The sequence below is a fragment of the Mesoplodon mirus genome (assembly GCF_964341445.2).
Source record: "Mesoplodon mirus genome assembly, chromosome: 15".
Taxonomy (NCBI): Eukaryota; Metazoa; Chordata; class Mammalia; order Artiodactyla; family Ziphiidae; genus Mesoplodon; species Mesoplodon mirus.
In genome coordinates this window covers 43,234,029-43,255,268 of record NC_138991.1, presented here as the reverse complement: position 1 = coordinate 43,255,268, position 21,240 = coordinate 43,234,029, and the positions used below count along the sequence as shown (strand labels likewise).

The 21,240-nt window shown below is 54.6% G+C and overlaps 2 protein-coding genes across 2 annotated transcripts; one reads left to right on the top strand and one right to left on the bottom strand.

Annotated features, from left to right (window-relative positions):
* Positions 1-16: 16 nt before the first annotated feature.
* On the bottom strand, positions 17-4,342 carry CFAP119 (cilia and flagella associated protein 119). Its single transcript, XM_082643588.1, is given in 13 exon segments — positions 17-225; positions 1,358-1,447; positions 1,526-1,595; positions 1,677-1,793; positions 1,978-2,048; positions 2,588-2,757; positions 2,931-2,996; positions 3,577-3,650; positions 3,654-3,659; positions 3,665-3,704; positions 3,738-3,747; positions 3,750-3,777; positions 3,941-4,342. Coding segments are annotated over 13 exon segments (1,125 nt in total). The 5' UTR covers positions 4,145-4,342; the 3' UTR covers positions 17-46.
* A 313-nt stretch (positions 4,343-4,655) lies between these two features.
* Positions 4,656-17,846, top strand: RNF40 (ring finger protein 40). The gene is made up of 20 exons (XM_082643583.1): positions 4,656-4,724; positions 4,833-5,036; positions 5,466-5,633; positions 5,768-5,909; positions 6,578-6,784; positions 7,349-7,470; positions 7,592-7,738; positions 7,838-7,912; positions 8,903-9,022; positions 9,120-9,299; positions 9,506-9,641; positions 10,477-10,598; positions 10,685-11,112; positions 11,199-11,316; positions 11,439-11,588; positions 11,767-11,979; positions 12,060-12,185; positions 14,079-14,219; positions 14,311-14,412; positions 16,353-17,846. The coding sequence occupies exons 2-20, from the start codon at positions 4,905-4,907 to the stop codon at positions 16,527-16,529; spliced, it is 3,006 nt and encodes a 1,001-aa protein (XP_082499709.1). The 5' UTR covers positions 4,656-4,724; positions 4,833-4,904; the 3' UTR covers positions 16,530-17,846.
* The last annotated feature ends 3,394 nt before the right edge of the window (positions 17,847-21,240 follow it).

Genomic DNA, 21,240 nt, shown 5'->3' with positions numbered 1-21,240 from the left:
GTAGGGCCACTTTAGTCCAGACCTTTATTGGGGAAGACGCTGGGGGTCACTTGGTCTTGTTCTTGCCTTTGCCTGGAGGTAGCCGGAGGGGCCGCTCAAGTGCGGTCAGCTTGCTGCCGAGCCTTTCCTCGCTGGCCTTGAGCCGTTCCTCCACCAGTTTTTGGAGCTGCTCCAGTTCCTTGTTCATCTGGGTCTTGATGTAGGCCCGGAGGACAGAGACCTGGCCTGCAGGGGCAGGGAAGAAGGGATGGGTCAGAAGACATGCCTTCTGGGGCTGAGGGATTGCCCCTAGCCAGGCAAACGCAACTTTCCAGGGTGCCCCTGGGAGCTACACTAGTGGCAGTGTTGCTTCAATTCAGGAAATGTCAGCCAGCCCGTCTGTGAGAGAAAGAGGGGCAGAGTGGCTATGCTGCTGCATTTTCTGGATTGCTACTTAGTAGCCTTGTGACCTTAGGCAGGTGACTTAACCTTTCTATGCCTCAGTTTCCTCTGTGTAAAATGCACATAGTGATAGCACCTAGCAACTAGGATTGAGAGAGGATTAAATGGGTTAATATATGTAAAATGTGGGAATTCCCTGGTGGTCCAGTGGTTACAACTCCACAATTCCACTGCAGGGGGCACGGGTTCGATTCCTGGTCGGGGAGCTAAGATCCTGCAAGCCACACGGCACAGGCAAAAAAAAAAAAAAAAGTATATATGCTTAAGTGGGGCCTGCCTGGCACATAGTGTTGTCAAATGTGTGCTGGCTATTATTGTCATTGGGTTGTTGGGTTTTTTTCCCCCTAATTTTTTTTTATTATTATTTATTTATTCATTCATTCATTCATTCATTCATTCATTTTTGGCTGTGTTGGGTCTCCGTTGCCGTGCGTGGGCTTTCTCTAGTTGTGGCGAGCGTGGGCTACTCTTCCTTGTGGTGCACGGGTTTCTTATTGTGGTGGCTTCTCTTGTGGAGCACAGGCTCTAGGCCTGCGGGCTTTAGTAGTTGTGGCTCGCGGGCTCTAGAGCGCAGGCTCGGTAGTTGTGGCACACAGGCTTAGTTGCTCCACGGCATGTGGGATCTTCCCGGACCAGGGCTTGAACCCATGTCCCTTGCATTGGCAGGTGGATTCTTAACTACTGCGCCACCAGGGAAGCCCTATTGTCATTGGTTTTATAATCCTTTTCTGGGACTCCTGCCTCACCCCCAGCAGCTGTGCTTTTATCTGTTTGCCATCTTGGACTTCTGCATAAGGAATCATTTGGAGAAAGGACACCATGACTAAAACAAAAAGTCAAGTGCTGATATGGTCTAAACCCTTCATTTCACACCTGCCCAAAGTCACAGGGAACCCTAACCCCTCCAGGTCCTCACTTGGCTCTGGCTCTGGCTGGACCACTGTTTCTGGTTCCTCCTCATCTGGGGTGACTGCCTGCTCCTCCACCTCTTCGCCCTCTTCTTTCTCTGCAAGCCAGAAGGCAGGAGGAGGCTTCAGCCCCAGCCCCAGCGCAGTCCAGCCCTCGCCCCAGCATTCTCCCTTACCCGTCTCATCCTTTGGCCAGAGCTCGGGTGCCTGTAGCCCCATGTAAGTCAAAGATAGATCCAGCCGCACCTGGGAAGAGGGAGGAAGACGTCTGCACTGAGGGAAAGGGGGGAGATGAGGAGTGACCTCTTGTAGCCCATGGCCCAGTACCTGGGGTGTGAAGACATATTTGTAGAGCTTGAAGTGGCGGAAGTAGGTGTTGACCACATAATCTGCCAGGGCCAGCAGCTGTTCCTCCTTAAAGAGGTTGATACTGAAGGGGGGCCGCTGTGGGGATGATTGGGAGTTAGAGGACTGACCACCTCCTGAAGCCCTCACCTTTTCTCCAAGTGCCCGGCAATCCAGGAGCAGGAAGAGCCCACTGTGGCCTTCAGAGGAAGATGAGGGTCATGGGTGTAAGAGAGGGTGGGAGGCTGGGCTAGACCTTATCTGGGGGGAGAGTGAAACTGACCCTGATTCCGTGGCAAAAAAGAACACTGGTGAAGTAGCGGTAACATTCCTCCACGTTGCCCAAGGGGGTTGCTGGGAGGGAAGCCAAGATGTGACGGTGAGTACCCTCCCTGATAATCATTCATTTTAGTCACTTAACAGCTACTTATTGAGCATGAGCTTTAGAAGTAGAAAGATATAGGCAACAAATATTGAGTACCCACTATGCACTGTTCTGGGCACTGAACCAGACAAGTTCCTGCCCTTAAGCGTATATTCTAGTGGAAGTGACGGACAATAAACCAAGAAGTACATAGTTTAGCTCTCGTTAAATATTCTGTAGAAAATTAGTTCCAGGAGTAAAGCAAGAGCTGTTTTATTGAGCACTGTGCATATATCTACATATATTATATATAATATTTCTCAGCACAGTTTCATAACATTAGTGCTGTAGCCTTATTATAGATAAGGAAATAGAGGATTTCAAAGGTGAAATAACTTGGGTGTGATACTGCTGCTAGTGATGACGGAACAAAGATTCCAGGTGCTAATCCTGCTTTTACTTCCCCTGGTCACTTGTGCCAGCCTTCTCCTCTCCCCTGGACTCAAAGCCTTCGGGGGCCTCCTCTTACCAATACAGGCCTTGTGAAGATCTTGGAGCAGGGCACAAGCCGTTGATGTCTGCTCCAGGGAGAAGCCTTGTTGGCGGCAGAAGATGAGTGCATGGGAGAAGAGGTCCAGGGTGATGGCGTCCCGCGGGCTCTGCGCAGGAGAGCCTAGTCCCAACAGCTCGGCCAGCACCCTTGGGAGGGAGAGAGGAAGGAAATGAGTGACAACCGGAGCCTCTCTTCACCGCCCCACACTAGTGTACAACAGGCTTTGGAGCCAGGCATTCCTCATGCCTTCCCAGCCCACCCACCCCCCAGCCTTCCCCAAGAGCTAGCTCTTATTCCCCTCCCTGCTCCCCCCGCATACTCCCTCATCTCCTCAACGTTGGCTGTCTTCTCCAGCCTGTGCATGGAATGGATGTCCAGGTACTTCCTGTCATAGGAAAAGAGGGGAAAAGGTGTTGGTGGCCATTTTTTATTAGTCTCATGACAGGGCTATGATGGCTAGAGCATTGGACTGGGAACCAAGAGACCTGAGTTAGAGGTTTGGCCCTTCCACTAAATTGCTGTGTAACCTTAGGCAGGTCACTTCCCTCTCTGGGCCTCACTTTCTCCATCTATAAATAGAGGGTATAGCCAAAATGAACTCTTATGATCCTCTTCATTTCTAAAGCGTAGGGTTAGGAAACTTGAGTTCTGGTCTCTGCCACTCCCTTACCGTATAACTGGGCAAGTCTCCCTCCGTGAGCCCCAGTGTCCCCATTTGTACAATGCTCCATAGAGGCATTGATACTACAGTTACATTCTCAGTCTTTGGCTCCCCTCTTCTCACACTCTCTTTGGACTGGGGCAGCAGGAGACCTGACTTAGTCATCTCGGGTAATTGCATCTCTGGGCCTCAGTCTCATCTGTAAAATGAGGATACCGTCGCTGTTTGACAGGATTGTGGGGAAGTCCTAAAGGAATAATATAAGTGTGAAGGGTAACTTTCCCCCAAAGCTCTTCACACTCACCATATGCAGATCCGGGGCTGGGGCAGTGGCGGCTGCAGAGAGAAAGCGGATTGGGAAAGGCAGAGCTGTGTTGTTCATGGCCCCTAGTTCTTGAGCCGTTGCGAATCTCTAGCGGGCCTAAGAACGCGCTAACTTGCCTTCTCATCTTAAAGACTAGCTACGAGCAATGCGGGCGGGCTGGGCTTCAGCGACCCCTAAGTACTATTCATGAGCATATTAACAAGGGGGTGTCACACACCCCTGTCTTTTCACCAAGGCAGCCCGGGAAACGTCTTGAACGTTAGAAAGCATAACGACGGGTGGCGCCCTGCTGGGGAGCCCTTTTATAAACATTTATGAGCGGACGACTCTGTCCAGTCCTCACCGGGAACAAGTTGGCTGCAGGATCTTCATCCGCATTCACCGAAGCCACGGTCCCCGACTCGGTATGCACACCTGTTCCCATCCGCGTGGCCGATTCATCCAATGACCTGAGGTCTTTCTTGGGTTCTCTCCGCAGTTCGTAGTGCGGTTCAAGCTCCGATTGCATTTTCAGTCCCTGGAATTGGCTGGACTTCCGGCGGATCATCCTGTCGCTCCTCTGTGCCGCGGGGCACCACAGGTTCTGTCCTGCCTCGGTTCTAGGACAGCCGGTTCTCCGGCAGCGGCCGCCAAGGCCTGGCCCTCTATCGACGCTTCAGCCAATCTACGCTGCAGAGAGGCCCGGTGCAGCCAATCCGTTGGGGGCGTCTTCCTCCGTCTCAACGGTGACCGTTGCTAAGGGGGTTCTTGGAGCAAGAGAGAACGTGTATGGCGCTCGCCAGTGAGAATTGAATGCACGTGCGTAATAAGCTGCAAGGCCCGCCCCCATGCCCTCGCTTCAAAGTTGCTATTCTGAGGCAGGCGATGTCGTTAGGACTGGAGAGTGGAAGTGTGCTGTCGGTTACCATAGGAACTGTCTAGTGGCCAATCACTGAGAGAAAGAGGCGGTGTTCAGAAAGAAACCAAATGGGACCCGAAAGGCGGGACAAAGCGCGACCAATAGAAACAGGAAGTGGAGAAGATTTCGCCACATCCGGTACTGCCTGTGGCGCCTGCGCTCTGTGCTGGGGAGGCCAGTGACGTCCAGGGGAGTCCAAGATGGCGGCGATGGGGTGATTCTGCTGCCGGTGAGGGGCCCGGGGCCGGCGGGGCGGGGTCCAGCAGGTGGATGCGGGGGAGGCTCGGGGCTGCGGAGCTCCGGCCGCTTCCACATCTCTGCTCTCTGTCTTCTGCAGGTGACGGAAGCGTCGCCTCCGCCTGCCTGACGTGCCTCAGGAGAGCCAGCGCCGCTCCTCGCCGCCGCGGCCATGTCTGGGCCCGGCAACAAACGCGCCGCCGGCGATGGGGGCTCGGGGCCCCCAGAGAAGAAGCTGAGTCGCGAGGAGAAGACCACAACCACGCTTATAGAGCCCATTCGTCTTGGGGGCATCTCTTCCACGGTTCGTGGGCTCCTGTTTCAGGCCTCACAACTTAACCAGAACTCCCATCTCTGTTCTCCGTCCACGTCGTCCAGAACCTTACTCCCAGTTGCCCAGGTTTAGCAAGATCCACTTTTCAGAACACTCTGTTGAAAGAAACCGAGGACACGATGTCTGCCTTCCCTTTACAGATAGGAAAACAGGTTCCCAGAGGGCGTGTGACTTGTCAAAGACTTCAGAGTTAGGAAGAGGCAGAAGCAGAACGTGACCCTCCTCAAAACCGAGACGCTTTCTCTGTGGGTGTCTGAGCCTCTTTAAATCCTGTTAGCAGTTAGTCTGGGGATACTCCCTTCTCCCATCCATTCCATTTTGCTTTTCTTTGTCTCTTCCTGTGATTGGGTTCTTGGTCCCTGCTTGACCATCTTCTCGGCCCCTTTGTTTCCTTGGTAGGAGGAGATGGACTTGAAGGTTTTGCAGTTCAAGAATAAGAAACTGGCAGAGCGGTTGGAACAGAGACAGGCTTGTGAAGATGAACTCCGAGAACGAATTGAGAAGTTGGAGAAGCGGCAGGCCACAGATGACGCCACACTCCTCATTGTCAATCGCTACTGGGCCCAGGTGGATGCCTTTCTACTTTCCAAGACCTGGCCTTGATCCAGCTGCCAATCCTCAGACTCCTCTGCTAGGAAAGGAGTATCTTGCTGGGAAGCACCTGAGGGATTCATAACATTTTTGGTGCTTTCTTCCTTCAGCTGGATGAAACTGTGGAAGCCCTTCTCCGACACCATGAGAGACAGGGGGAGCTGTCTTCAGGGACAGAGGCGCCTGGGACCCAGGAGGGGCCAACACGTGATGAGACCCCTCTCACAGAGCCAGGGACATCGGAGCTGAGGGGTAGGGCCAGAGCCCTGGGATCTGGGAAGCTTAATTAAGTTCTGGGGAAGGTCCTGGAGAGGAGGGAACTTTGACATTAGGCTGCTGAATTCCCTGCCTGCGCGCGCGCGCGCGCGCACACACACACACACACACACACACACACAAATTGATTTCATATCTGGGCAGCAAAGGGCAGTGGGTAAGAACACAGGTTTTGGAATCTGAGTGACATGGTTAAGAGTGCAATTCATGTTTTGACACTCTTAGTTCAAGAAAGTATTAAATGTTGACTGTGTAGTTGACATTGTTGTAGCTTTGGAGGAGACAAAGAAAATAAAAAAGAAATACTTACTGCCCCAACCATTAGGGAGAAAGTGATTATAAACCATAAGAAAAAAGTATAGGGGTTCCTGAATGGGAATTAGTGTGTGTGCACACTAGTTTAGCTTGGGAAGGCAGAGAAGGCCTTCCCTGAGGAAGTGATTTGGTAGCTCTCTGGCTTTGAGGAAATTACCTCACTGAACTGCAGTTATTTCACTTTTAAGATGGGGGTAACACAGTACTACAGGTGTTGGTTATGTTGACTCAGTGAGCCATAGAGAGTTGAAGGAGGCGATCTGGACCTTGGTACGGAGTGGTGATAACTGTTACCATTATCCTCATGAGAGTCTGTCCATCCCTCCCAGAGCCCCTGCCAATGCAGCTGCGGCCACCTCTCAGTGAGCCAGCCTTGGCTTTTGTGGTGGCCCTGGGTGCGAGCAGTAGTGAGGAGGTGGAGCTGCAGCTGCAGGGCCGCATGGAATTCTCCAAGGCAGCTGTGTCCCGTGTCGTGGAGGCCTCTGACCGCCTACAGCGCCAGGTGGAGGAGCTCTGTCAGCGAGTATACAGCCGAGGTTGGTTCTTTGTGCCCCCACCCCAGAGGTGTCCGACTCCATTTGCATCTTTATGGTATCCCCTCCTCAGTGCTCCTGGCCCAGAGGCAGCCACAGTTCCCCAAGGAATAAATCAGCCATGTTTTCAGGGGAAGGGTTAGGCTGTTGATGGTGGCTCTCGTTTTGATTCCTGGAGTTGAGCTCTAGAGAGATGGGTGGGAGGAGTTGTTGATGCTGGGGGAGCCTCCCCCTTGTGGCTGGAGACCTCTTGGGAGCATTGTGCACAAATCTTGGTGGCAGTTGCTGATCCCCAAGGCATAGCAGCAAGTGCCCAGGCTTTGCAGGCAGACTGACTTCTCCCAGCCTTAGTTCTGTCAGTCCAGCCTGGGCGTTCTGAGCAAATGGCTCTCCTCTCTGAGCTGGTTTCCTCCTTTGTGCAGTGGGGACAAAGACTTCTGGCTTTGTCATGAGAAAATGGCAAGACAGCTGGTGGATCACACTGGGCACATAGCAGACTCCAGGATGAGTTAGTACTTTGACCCATTGCCCTGGACTTGGCTCTTAACCTGAGCCCTCCCTTCCCAGGGGACAGTGAGCCCCCCAGTGAGGCGGCTCGGGCACGCACCCGGGAGCTGGGCCGTGAGAACCGGCGACTGCAGGACTTGGCCACCCAGCTACAGGAGAAGCACCACCGCATCTCGTTGGAGGTGGGAGTTGGGCTTTTAGGGTGGGATTAGAACCAGGGCAGGGTTTGGATTAGATGGGCACCCAAGGATCTCAGGGAGCCGGGTCTCTTATCTAAGCACCTGTCCCCTTCCTTGTCCCCAGTACTCTGAGCTCCAGGATAAAGTGACATCTTCAGAGACCAAAGTGCTGGAGATGGAGACCACAGTAGAAGACCTGCAGTGGGACATTGAGAAGTTGCGGAAGCGTGAGCAAAAGCTCAATAAGCACCTAGCGGAGGCCTTGGAGCAGGTAGGGTCAGACACTGGGTCACTTGGAGCCGGAGCAGGGTACTTGAGGCCCTCGCTTCTCTCCTCCACACCCATCTGTTCCTCTGTCTTCTCTCCACAGCTCAACTCTGGCTACTATGTATCTGGGAGCTCCTCAGGCTTTCACGGGGGCCAGATCACACTCAGCATGCAGAAGGTGAGCAGCAGCATTCTTCCTCGTCCCTCCCACAACCTTTTCTCTACCCTACCCTTGAACGTCCCCTCAGAATTAAGGACAGACGTCGAACTATGGTCTCGGAGGTCTTTCCCCGTTACTCACAGTGCTCTTTATTTCATTCTTTCATATGTGTATTCAGTAAATGCTGAACACTAAGTGCTAGCACTTAGTGTGTAGGAAGCAGGCATTTTGGAGAACGAAACAGACAGGAATTAAACCTTTCATGGAGCTTAAGTTCTAGTTTGGGTGACTGACAAGAATTAGGTAAGGTCGTACGTACATCAGCTGGTTAAAAGTACCACTTAGGGGCTTCCCTGGTGGCGCAGTGGTTGAGAGTCCGCCTGCCGATGCAGGGGACACGGGTTCGTGCCCCGGTCCAGGAAGATCCCACGTGCCGCGGAGCAGCTGGGCCCGTGAGCCATGGCCGCTGAGCCTGCGCGTCCAGAGCCTGTGCTCCACAACGGGAGAGACCACATCAGTGAGAGGCCCGCGTACCACAAAAAAAAAAAAAAAAAAAAAAAAGTACTACTTAGAAAAAAGATGTTGGGGTATGTTGGAGTCAACTGGCATTCTCAGTTGTGTAGCTGAGAAAGGGCCTTGCTGTTGCTGTCTCATTCCTTGTCCTGCTTCTGCTCTCTCAATTCTTGGTCGTTGCACACTTTTTTGGTGCTACAGGGTCACTGGGCCCTGTCTCCCCTTGCTCAGCTTGCTCTTCAGGTCTTCCAGGAAGGCTTCCCTGACCCCCTGTGAGTTACAAGCCTTGCTTCCCAGCACTGACCAGGCAGTACTGAGTTTTCTCCTACTTGCCTGGGAGCCCTTAGGAAAGTGCCTGGGTCCGGCTTGTCCCTGGGCCTTCAGAGTACATCACTGCTCTGCAGAGGGGAGCTTGGGTAGGGCATATGGTGGGGCTATGAGGGAAGCATGCGTCCTGGCCTGGCCCTGCCTCCTACTGCCCTTCCCACTCCTCAGTTTGAGATGCTGAATGCAGAGTTGGAGGAAAACCAGGAATTGGCCAATAGCCGCATGGCAGAGCTGGAGAAGCTGCAGGCCGAACTTCAGGGGGCTGTGCGGACCAATGAGCGCCTCAAGGTGAGCTGTGTTTGGGGCTGGGAGGGCCTGAGCCTGCACGGTAGGAGCTGAGCTCTGAAACCTCTTGCTGATTGCCTTTGGACATCCCTGCCCCTAGGTAGCCCTGCGGAGCCTTCCTGAGGAGGTGGTACGGGAGACCGGGGAGTACCGAATGCTGCAGGCTCAGTTCTCGCTGCTCTACAATGAGTCTCTGCAAGTGAAGACCCAGCTGGACGAGGCCCGTGGGCTGCTGCTGGCCACCAAGAATTCCCACCTGAGGCACATTGAGCACATGGAGGTATGCCCTTGGAACAGGGGCCGGGGACAGGGGTAAAGGCCAGACCCTTAGGGTAAGGTTGTTCCTGGGTCAAGGGTGTCAGAGGCCCTGTGTGCCTGCCAGAGGTCCCTTGGGAGTAAATTCTTCCTGAGCTGCTGAGGCCTGAGGTAGGGGGGGCTTGCCGGGAGCCAAGGGGTTGTGTGGGTCCTTAATGCCTCAACCCACAGAGTGATGAGCTGGGGCTGCAGAAGAAGCTGCGCACAGAGGTTATCCAGCTGGAGGATACGCTGGCCCAGGTACGCAAGGAGTACGAGATGCTGCGCATCGAGTTTGAACAGAACCTGGCGGCCAACGAGCAGGCGGGTATGTGGTGAGGACAAGGTTGAGGTGGGGCCTTATCTGGGATTGCTGGGCCCTGGTGTGGCCAGATGCTTATCCAGATGTAAGAGGTTAAGTCCTTTGTTCTCCCAGAGCCTCATCTCTCTGTGGAAAACGGGGACCACACCACCTGGCTCAAAGGCACAGTGAGGCTTACAGCCAGATGAGGTGGCTTATGGAGCAGATCAGCCAGAACGGGAGCTGTCACCCTCATCCATGCTTCTCTGGCCTTATGGTGCCTCTCTGAGATACTAATTCATTTTTCACAGATTTATTGAACACTGTATGATCCAGGCTCAGTTCTAGGCTTGGGGATGATACCAGTGAACAAAACACGACGGATCCCTGTTGTGGAGCAGTGTTATAGTGAAGGAAGATAGACAACAAAGGAGGAAAAAATTGAACGTGTATATTAGGTTGTGACAAATATATCAAGAAAAATAAAGCAGGGAGGGAAGATAGGAAGTATTATGAGAAATGCCAGGCAAATGTAACTAAGAAGATGATATTTGTTTAAAAAGCCAGAAGAAGTGGACTAACTTACTTTTGTGAATTTACAGTTAGTTGTGTGTTCCTTCGAAAGGAAATTTGGAAATATTTTTAAAATCTGCATTAGCAGAAATAACACACATAGGCAGTGTCAAGTTATGTTTAGGTGAATTCTCTTCATTTATTTGATGAGATCACACTCTACATAAGGCTTCAGTTGTTATCTCCTTTGTAATGAGAGTGATGGCTCTGGCCCTGCCTCTTCCCCCACTGAGGGGTTGGGCCCCTAATCCAGGGACCAACCCAGCCTTGGTTTCCTGTACTCTTCCAGGGCCCATCAACCGGGAGATGCGCCACCTGATCAGCAGCCTCCAAAACCACAACCACCAGCTAAAGGGGGACGCTCAGCGATACAAGCGGAAGCTGCGGGAAGTGCAGGCTGAGATTGCCAAGGTGAGGAGGAGGCTGCCTGGGGAAAGCTGCGGCTAGACCCCAGTGAGCACGTCTCCTCTCAGCCCTGTTCTCTCTCTGCTTTGCAGCTCCGGGCCCAGGCCAGTGGCTCTACCCACTCCATCCCCACCCTGGGCCACCCGGAGGACTCTGGCCTGAGTGTCCCAGCCCCAGGGAAAGAAGAGGGTGGGCCAGGCCCTGTTGGTGCCCCTGACGCCAGAAAGGAGATGGCTTCAATGCCTGGTGCTGCCATTACTACCTCCTTGGTGAAGAAGGAAGACCTGGTCCCTTCTGAGGAAGAGGCCCAGGCCCTGACCCCCGGGGCCCAGGGCCCCTCCTCCCGGGGCCGAGAACCTGAGGCCAAACCCAAGCGGGAGCTTCGGGAGCGGGAAGGGCCTGGGCTGGGACCCCCATCTGTAGCCTCAGCTCTCTCAAGGACTGATCGGGAGAAGGTCAAGGTGGAGGAGGCCAAGAGGAAGGAGTCAGAGCTCCTCAAAGGTCTCCGAGCAGAGCTCAAGTGAGGCCCTGTTCCTTTCTCCTTCCCACCCCTGCCAAGTGGCCTCCAAGCCTACTCACCAAGCCTTCCTCCTGTGCCTCCCCCAGGAAGGCCCAGGAAAGTCAGAAGGAGATGAAACTGCTGCTGGACATGTATAAGTCTGCACCCAAGGAGCAGCGGGATAAGGTGCAGCTCATGGCAGCGGAACGCAAGGCCAAGGCTGAGGTGAGGGCAGGTAGGGCCTATGGGGTGTGCAGAGAGGCTGCCCCCGGGGGTTGTAACCAGAGCAGAGCCCTAGGTCAGCAGGAAGCAGTGACAAGAGAGCTCCCTCCTTCTGGTGGTTATAGGTCGATGAGCTACGGAGCCGCATCCGGGAATTAGAGGAGAGGGATCGGAGGGAGAGCAAGAAGATCGCGGATGAGGATGCCCTGCGGCGCATTCGTCAGGCAGAGGAGCAGATAGAACACCTGCAACGCAAGTTGGGTGCCACCAAGCAGGTGCGACCCTGTTCTGGTCCCCTTGCTTCTGAATGTTGGAATTCCCTAAACCTCCTGTTGTAGCACATGGCCTGGGTCCATTCTGTGGTTCTTTGCTCAGCCATGTTTTCCTGTGGTTTCCCCACTGTCATCTTGTCCATCTGCTACATTCCATCTTGTCCCTGCCCACTTGCTGCAGGAGGAGGAGGCTCTGCTCTCAGAGATGGATGTGACAGGCCAGGCTTTTGAGGACATGCAGGAGCAGAATGGGCGGCTGCTACAGCAGTTGCGGGAAAAGGACGATGCAAACTTTAAGCTGATGTCAGAGCGGATCAAGGCCAACCAGATTCATAAGCTACTGCGGGAGGAGAAGGATGAGCTGGGCGAGCAGGTTCTTGGCCTCAAGTCCCAGGTATGGTTGCCCTGGGCTTGTTAGGGTGGAGCTGGAGAGGCAGGGGCTCCCCAGCACTGAGTCCCCACCCCTGTCCTCAGGTGGATGCCCAGCTGCTGACCGTGCAGAAGCTGGAGGAAAAAGAGCGGGCCTTGCAGGGCAGCCTCGGGGGTGTGGAGAAGGAGCTGACACTGCGCAGCCAGGCCCTGGAGCTCAACAAGAGGAAGGTGAGGCCAGACCTATGCGAGGGGACAGCAACCTGGGATGCTGGCTCACAGCCTCACTTTGTGACTCTGCCTAGAGAACTTGAAGCAGATGACCTGGGCCAAAGTCTGGCTCTGCTTCATCTCACAGCCCAGCTCATGTCTCTGACACTTACTGTGTTCCAGACTGTGTGCTGGAGGACTTTCCATGCTTGGTCACATTTCAGTCTGAAAATAATCCTACAACAGTTTTTTTTTTGTTTGTTTTTTTTTGTGGTACGCGGGCCTCTCACTGCTGTGGCCTCTCCCGTTGCGGAGCACAGGCTCCAGACGCGCAGGCTCAGCAGCCATGGCTCACGGGCCCAGCCGCTCCGCGGCATGTGGGATCTTCCCAGACCGGGGCACGAACCCGTGTACCCTGCACCGGCAGGCGAACTCTCAACCACTGCGCCACCAGGGAAGCCCTTTTTTTTTTTGTTTTGTTTTGTTTTGTTTTGTTTTTTTGTACAACAGTTTTTTTTTTTTTTTAATAAATTTGTTTATTTATTTAGTTAGTTTTAGCTGCGTTGGGTCTTCGTTGCTGCGCGCAGGCTTTCTCTAGTTGCTGCGAGCTGGGGCTACTCTTCGTTGCAGTGCGCAGGCTTCTCATTGCAGTGGCTTCTCTTTGCTGCGGAACACAGGCTCTAGGCGCGCGGGCTTCAGTAGTTGTGGCGTGTGGGCTCAGTAATTGTGGCTCGCAGGCTCTATAGAGTGCAGGCTCAGTAGTTGTGGCACACGGGCTTAGTTGCTCTGTGCATGTGGGATCTTCCTGGACCAGGGCTCAAACCCGTGTCCTCTGCATTGGCAGGCAGATTCTTAACCACTGCGCCACCAGGGAAGTCCCTGTACAACAGTTTTTGTTGTTACCTTTCATAAGTGAGAAGACTGAGGCTCAGGGAGGTAGCTGACTTGCTCAAGAAAGAGTGGAACTGGAATTTGGGCCCGGGTCTCATTGGCTCCACAGCCCACAACCTAACCACTGCATTGGTTAGCTGTGAAATGGGCATGGTGGTCTCTCATGTAGTTGTATTAAACCTAAGAAATGTTTAGCTTGTGGTAGTTGTTCTTCTTCTGAGGGTAACAGAGTTAGGAATGATCTGTGGCACCCTCTTGGTGACATCACTCCTCTAGCTTATGGTAAAGGCTTAAGATTAACATTGACTTTCATCTTTTTTCCGCTCCTGGACTTTTTTTCTTCTCCATTTGGCTCATTCATTTAAGCAGTATTAGTCATACCTTTGCTGTATACCAGGACCTGCACTAAGTGCTGGGGAGATAACGGGAACAAGACCGCCTTGCTGGAAGTGGGAACTTCCAGTTTTGAGGGGCAGATAGCAAGCCATTAATCCCACAGACAAAATAACATTATTACAGATCATAGCATGTTTTTTTGGCGGGGGGCATGCTGCACAGCTTGTGGGCCACAGCAGTGAAAGCCTGGAATCCTAACTACTAGGCCACCAGGGAACTCACAGTATGTCTTATGAAGGAAATGGAGGCGGATGAAAGAAAAATAGGACAGCCTGTTTCAGGAGGTGACATTTGAGCTGAGGCCTCAGGGAGTTGCAGGAAAAAAATATGTGTATTGAGGGAGTTGAGGGGAGCAGAGAGAAGAGCCCGGTGACGCCTCAGGGACAGGAGAGAGCGTTATGTAGGTGAGGAACTGAAGGTGTTGGGAATGAGGTAGACTAGGAGGAGGTGAGGGTTCAGAGGTCAGGAGACAGAACCAGTTCCAGTGAAGATACTGGACTTATCCCGAGAGCAGGAATCACTGGATGGTTGACACAAGCATCTGTGGGCCATGGCTCCACATGCCTGACTCCCCAGGCTCAGGCAAACGGCAAACGGTGCCCCTCCTCCCCACTCCACCCACCTCAGGCTGTGGAAGCAGCTCAGCTGGCCGAGGACCTGAAGGTACAGCTGGAGCACGTGCAGACACGGCTGCGAGAGATCCAGCCTTGCCTGGCAGAGAGCCGGGCCGCCCGTGAGAAAGAGAGCTTCAACCTCAAGAGGGCTCAGGTGTGTGGCGGGCAGGGGGTGGAGGCGGGGTGGGGGCAGGAGGTTCAGATTGAGGACCCTTGCACTCAGCCTAGCCCCTCTCCTGCCCCAGGAGGACATCTCACGGCTGCGGCGCAAGCTGGAGAAGCAGAGGAAGGTGGAGGTTTACGCAGATGCCGATGAAATCCTCCAGGAGGAGATCAAGGAGTACAAGGTGGGGCCTTGGGGCTGGGTTGTGCTCCAGGAATCTTAGATGACCTAGGAATCTTAGATGGGGGGTTGGTGAGAGCTCTGGTGGGTAGTTTGGGGAACCCAGAAATAAGGTAGGATGGCAAAACCTGGGCAGAGAATTGTGGAGAATCAGATAACTATCAAGTATGGTACACATACTATGTGCCAGGCAGAGTGCCTGGCTAGGTGTGAGGGGGCTAGGCACTAGACCTGGTCTCAGATCTCTTGAAACTGACAGTCTGTTGGTGGAGGCAGCCAAGTAATTCTCCCATCTGAGTGATGAGCAGCGTGATGGCAGAGGCCAGAGGGGCTGTGGGAAATCAGGGAAGCCCCTTAACAGCCATGGTGGTCAGCAGGCTTCTTGGAAGGAATATCATCCAAAGGAAAACTGAAGAGTGAGTCAGGGTTGGCCGTGATGAATGGGGATGAAAGGGTTCCAGCAAAGGGAAAGGCAGAGGTGGAGGCCCTTAGTTGAGAGAGGCGTGCTGGAGGACAGAGCTGGACAGTCGTAGTTGGAGGACAGAACATGGGTTTTGTGCTGAGTGACAAGCCTGGTGGGGGTTGGGCAGTGTTAGATCCTGAAGGGTTTGTAAACCAGGTTGAGCTGCTTGGCATATCCTGGAGTCAGTGTGCAGAAAGTGACGTCTCAAGGATGTTGAGGATGAGGTGCCTGTGGGACTTCTTGGGACGCTGTCTGGTAAGGCACTCAAAGCGAAAGGGCTGGTCTGGAGGACAGGAGTTTGGGGGGGATTGTCAGCAGAGGCAAAGGTAGAAGCCACATGTAACTGTCGTCACCCAGGGAGGGTCTGTGGCATGACACGGAACAGGGGTCACTCCCCCTGAGGAGCCTCGAAACTTAAATGATGGACAGAGGAAGAGAAGCCTGTAGTTTAGGAGGAAGGAGAGCGATCTAGAGGGAATTGATTGGGGAAGAGTTTCAAGGAGGCAGGGGTGAGCTCAGAACTGCCAAGAAGGCAAATGAAGCAAGTGTTGAGAGATGCCTCTTGGATTTGGCAGTCTTGGTGCGAGTTCTTGGGCAGAGGTGGAGGTGGAGGCCAGATCACCTGGACTCTCACCTACTGGAGTGAGGAAAAGGTGGAGAGTGAGTCAGTAAATAGACAACCTGTTGAAGCAGTTTAGCCTTGAAGGGGCAGAGGCAGCTCGAGGCAGCCATGAGGGAGCAGGGAAGGGTTTTTGGAGAAACAACAGACTTTGCAGCCTGTCAAATGCTGATGGGTAGGGTTCTGAGAGCTAGGGAAGAGGTGATGCTTGTGGGGAGTTGCTGAGGTGGCGGGCAGGGCAAAGGATGAATGTAGGGAATGCTGAGTTGAGGGAATTTCTTGTCTGGAGTTGGAAATGAGACCTGGTGGCAGGTGGGAAGTTTCAAGATAGGAGAGGAGATTTGTAAAACCTCCTTAGAGATAAATGAATCCCAGGCCCCAGAGCAGGATTTCGGGGCAGCACCAGGGATGGGCCCAGTTGAGGGTTGAGAACAGCAGATTTCTAGTGGCACTGCCATGCCCAGCTGTGACTCACCAGATGCGGGTGGAGAGAAGGTAGACAGTCGGCTTAAGCCAGGATTGGGGTTTTGCCAGAGAAAGCCAGAGGGGCAAGAGATGAAGCCCCAGGGCAGAGGAGCTCAGGTTGGAGCCTGTGGGTCATTGACCTTTAGAGGGGACATGTGACCACTGGCCATCACCACCCAGGTTAGAGTCTAGACTGCTACTTTCTAGTTTTGAAACCTGGGCTTTTGAGCCTCAGTTTCCTCATCTGGAGAGTGCTTATCCCTACCTCCTGGGGCTATGGTGAGAGTTAGGTGCAGTCTGCTCTGTGGTGGCCTTAGTCTGGACCACCTCTTGCTATCAGCTTGGGATCCAGGCCCTGTCAGGATTGTTCCTGAGCTGATGCCTTTGCCCTGCCCAGGCGCGGTTGACCTGCCCCTGCTGTAATACCCGCAAGAAGGATGCAGTTCTCACCAAGTGCTTCCACGTTTTCTGCTTCGAGTGCGTACGGGGCCGCTATGAGGCCCGCCAGAGGAAGTGCCCCAAGTGCAACGCAGCCTTTGGTGCCCATGACTTCCACCGTGTCTACATCAGCTGAACCCATAACTCAGGGGACTTTGGAACACCCATGGACCCTGGGGGCTGTGCCTCCAGTCCCTCCCCACCCCACACCCAGTGGCCCCCACCCTCCATTCCAGATCCTGTGGGCCCAGCCCCTCCCCATGTAGTTGGTTTTGGGGGCCCCAGTGCATGCTAGTGGGAGTGGGATTAACCAAGCTCAGTTTCACCTTTTCCCCAAGGTCAGAACTACAGCCTAGGGGGCACTTGCCCTGCACAAAAGGTCTGTTGTGAGAGGCCTGAGGGGCCCAGAGCACTCAATGGAACTTCCTGGAACCTGGCCCTAAACCTTCTCCAGCTGACTCCACGGGCCCATCCCAGCCCTAAAGGGGAAATTCCCCAGGCTGTGACTTCCCACACAAGTGGAAGCTCACTACCTGCTTACACACCCACATGTAAGGACCAGGAGTGGGTCAGATCCTCAGCTCCTTGCTCTGAGACTCGGCTCTGGGGCCCAGGGAGTTTCTTTACCCTCTGCTCCCCAGACCTGGGCAGACCTTCCCTCGTGTGGAGTTCCTTGGGCTCTTTGGTCTGGTCTTATACTAAGAGCACCTCCTTGGTGGGGGCACTGTCTTCTGGGAAGCTCTAAGGTTGCTGCAGTCACCTTGCAGTCACCTTGCACTCATCTTGGGAGTGCTGAACTAAGTTCATCCGTTTCTATTCTTTTTTTTTTTTTTTTTTTTTTTGCGGTACGCGGGCCTCTCACTGCTGTGGCCTCTCCCGTTGCGGAGCACAGGCTCCGGACGCACAGGCTCAGCAGCCATGGCCCACGGGCCTAGCCGCTCCGCAGCATGCGGGATCCTCCCGGACCGGGGCACGAACCCGTGTCCCCTGCATTGGCAGGCGGACTCTCAACCACTGCGCCACCAGGGAAGCCCCGTTTCTATTCTAATCAGACCCCTCCCCATCTCTACTTCGCTCCCAGGCCCCACTTAAACCCACCTGATGCTTCCCAGGGGTCGCTGGGTCCCTAGCCCTGACCCTGCTTTCATCCTGGTGGCCTTAACTTTGATAGAGGCAAAACTTCGAGGGGGAAAGGGACAGACTAGCCTGCTGGGCCGACTTCCAATCATTCCAGGTAGAAGAGCTTCATCTAACACCCTGTGACTGAGCCTGTACCCACAATGCTTCCTGTGCTGCCTGCCCAAGCAAACTCTACCGGGCTGTGAAGGCAGTATGCAGGGGCCTGGAAGGTGGAGCTGCTGAGAGGTTTAAGGCTCCACTGGGACCCACAGCCCCTGCTCTAGAGATGTCTTGTATAGGCTGTTAATTGTTTTGAATAAACGTCCAACCCTCAGCCTATAATCCGGGTAGCCAGGCTTCCTGCCCTAAATGTGGTTCCGGATTTTGGCTGTTACACTTGTTCCCAGCGCTGCGCTGTCTGGCGTGTGAACCTGGAGGGCCTGCACATATGAGACCCCACTCCCAACACCTGGTTAGACTGGGCCTGTGGGAGGGGCGCGTCTGCAGGGAGAAAGCGTCGTGGTCAGCACTCTTGTCACCAGCCGGCCCGTCCTGTTCCCATCGGGAGGGGCTGACACACCCTGGATCTCCGCAGCTCTGCTGGCCAGGTCCGTGCGTGCTCGCCACAGCCTGCGCAGTCATCGGCGGCAGGGATGCTGGGAACCCCGAAGTACATCCTGGGAAATGTAGTTCAGTATTGGCACTTGTAGGCAAGATCCTCGGAGGGGAGAGCCGGGTCTCCGGTTGTGGTGGCCAGAGGCGGGCCTGGACCCAGTCTGTGGGCCGTTTCTCCCCAATGGCTTCACCCGCCCTTCCCCCTCGGAAGGACAAACAGGACGCCTCAGCGTGTGACTTATTTCATTGTGACCTGCACTGGCCACTGGCCTTGTTCTCGGGAACCGTATATCCAGCGGCGCCTGTGGGTTCAGTGTGCTGTCGGGTCCGCGGCCAGAGCCTTCACTGGGGGTCGCGCACGGGCCGGTGTTGACCGGGCGTGGTGCCGGAGCTGGAGCTGGAACTGGAGTCATGGCCACGGGAGTGGCCCCGACTTGTCAGCAGTCACGCCCTTGCGCGACGCTGCGGCTTTATCAGAGGTCGCACCTTCGCTGGGGCTCGCGGCCTTGTCCGCCTTAGGGCTCCACCTGGTGCCCAAGGTTTCGGCGGGGCCGCAGCGGTTGGACCAGGTCGCACCAGAGACGGAGACGCGGGCTACAGTGACTTCCGGCGCAGGGCTGGCGGCAGTGGGCGCGCTCGCCGAGGCGCGAGCCGTGGCGGGGGATGGCATCGGGCCGTCGAGGAAGTGTCCGTGGCTCCCGGCAGTGGTGGCCAGGGTGGGAAAAAACGCAGCATATTGTATCATAGAGATGCCGTCTGGCTCTGAGAGGAGCGCTGCGCCCTAGAGCGGGCCGGGGTCTGCGAATCTTCTGTGAGCACTACCCTGTTTCCCAGGAGTCACCTCCACGTGGGCTCCTTAACAAATGCAAGTGACTGCGACACCTCCCCAAATATCTCTCCTGGGCTAGTCTCCATATCCAGTAGGGCTAAAATCTCCGAGTCCTCATGCTTAATAAAGTATGCCCAAACCACTTTCTCAAGCTCCAGACCAAGGGAGTGGGATAAAAATCCCAGAATTTGTGGGAGGAGCAAGCACTGATGCTGCCGGAAGAACAGAGTAAACTCACCATAAACGTTGGTTTGCAATGAGCCTGCCCAGCGCTGGGAGGATCTGCCTTAGGGGCTGGTCAGCCCCTTCCACTCAGGATGTTTGATCCCTTACAACCCCCAGTAACCTCAGTGGCTGTGTGATACCCTGGGCCCTTGGGATGGGCAGGCCAAAGCTCCTCCTGAACCAATCTTGACCTTGACTGGCCTCGGGGGGGTAAGCAGATGTTGGCCTCAGTGGCAAAGTTACGTGTTTTAGCCAGAATTAAGGCTACTGTCTGTGATTGGCCCCAGGGTCCAGGGGAGCATTTGACATTACCCACTCTCTTTAAAACTTCCCTTGGGCCCTGTGGTGCTACACTTTCCTGCTTTTCCTCATACTTATTATCTTCTCATGGTCCTCCTCCTCTACCTATAAGCTAGACCCTCTCCTTTCTACTCTATTGCTCTCCCTGGGTGTGTTTATCCAGGACCCAGCTAGCAGCTAGGCTGCTAAGGCCCATCTCCTCCAACCCAGTTGTCTTTCCTGAGCCCCAGACCTGGTAAATCACCATCATTTGTGGCCAGGGCTGGGGGAGGGGGATAAGATCACATCACTCTCCTTAATCCCTTCTCCCCCAATGGTGCCCTTATTCCAAAGTTACTCAAACAGGATGCTCTACACTCCAGGCTCTGCTCTCTCCCTTTTCTCAATTTCCACTCCACTATGCTCTAAGCCTACACCTAACTGTTACGCACCCTCTATCCCCCACCACACCTGTTATGCACCCTCTATCCCCCACCACACCACTGGCCCCTACACTTACTATTTCCTGTTCATGTAGCCCTCAACCTTCAGGTCACTTCCTCTGCCAGTTTCCTGACCCTCTGCTGTGGCAGGTACCACGTCTGGATACACAGCCCCTTCTGCTAAGTATGAACCAATGTGCTCCAGTGTCTGTTCTTCCCCTGTAGTCCCCTCACTTTGCTGAGGATCTTCCTGTGCTGAGGTACCTCAGTGTCCCCAGGGAATATAGAATAGCCTTCATTACTCGCTTCTACATGAAACACAATTCCCTCCTCTTTCCCCCTTCTCCACCGCTCCCCCACCACCACCGCTGCTTTCCAGATGGAAAAGGGGAAGGAGAGACAATTGAGTCTGCCTTGGGAGTCTGGGTCAGAGAAGCACAGGGAAGGTGGGGAGACAGCTTCCTGGCTGGGGCAGGGGCCCCCGGCAGACTGGGGCAGAGGCAGGCAACGGGTTAGAGCAAGTATTGACCTCCAGCAGCTGCTCAGGGGCCATGGCCAGGTCTAGGTTCAGGAGATAGCACTGAGGCAAGCCTGCAAGGCGGATTCAGCAGAGCAACCCCTGCCTGGCCCAGACAGTGTGGAGCCCAGGCCAGGCCCAGGCAGGCCCAGCGGTGGGGGAGGAGAGGCTTGGTTGGGTGCAGAGCTTGCTCCTGGCCATTCTGGTTTCCCTCAGCACCTTGCATCTTAGGCAAATGGCTGCCTCCTGTTAGCCTCAGCCTCTCCACACGTTGGGGGCTCACGGGCTACATCCTGAGAGTGAGATGACAAGCCAGGTCACCACCCACCTCTCCTCGGGGTCTAGGAGGCTCTGGTCCAGAGGAAGGGCTGGGCCAGGTCCAGGACCCAGGCGAACCAGGGGAGGTGGCTGCCGGCTTCTGGAACTAGAATCTTAGGCACTTTGCCTTGTGGCCATCTGGGGAGGGTGCAGGTGTTGGGGCCCAAGAGGCCTCCCTGGGGCAGCACGGCTGGACCCGAGCCAGCCGGTGCCAGAGTCACCAGGCTGCCACTCAGAAGTCAGCATGTCGTGCTGCTTGGCTCTGCCACCTTCTCCACACATTTCTGCCCGTCTCCCAAGGGGGCAGATTTTAAAACTCTGTAAACCCTCAGGCTCCCACCAGCAAGCTCTGGATGGGGATTTTAGGCCTCTGGGAAGAGGGCTGCAAGGGCGGCCTGGGGCTGGGCTGAGCTTTTGAGGTTACACACGGAAGCTGCCCTGGGAGAGGACGGGCTCTCTCAGCTTGCTCTAGGCTTGAAAGAGAAGACAGAAAACACCTGGG

What these genes read in the sequence shown, in the direction of transcription:
- RNF40 (XM_082643583.1), top strand. Translation starts at nt 4,905, where the DNA reads ATGTCTGGGCCCGGCAACAAACGCGCCGCCGGCGATGGGGGCTCGGGG. An exon ending in TAGCGGAGGCCTTGGAGCAG is followed by an intron (nt 7,739 to 7,837) that starts GTAGGGTCAGAC and finishes TTCTCTCCACAG; the next exon opens with CTCAACTCTGGCTACTATGT. An exon ending in AGGAGATCAAGGAGTACAAG is followed by an intron (nt 14,413 to 16,352) that starts GTGGGGCCTTGG and finishes TGCCCTGCCCAG; the next exon opens with GCGCGGTTGACCTGCCCCTG.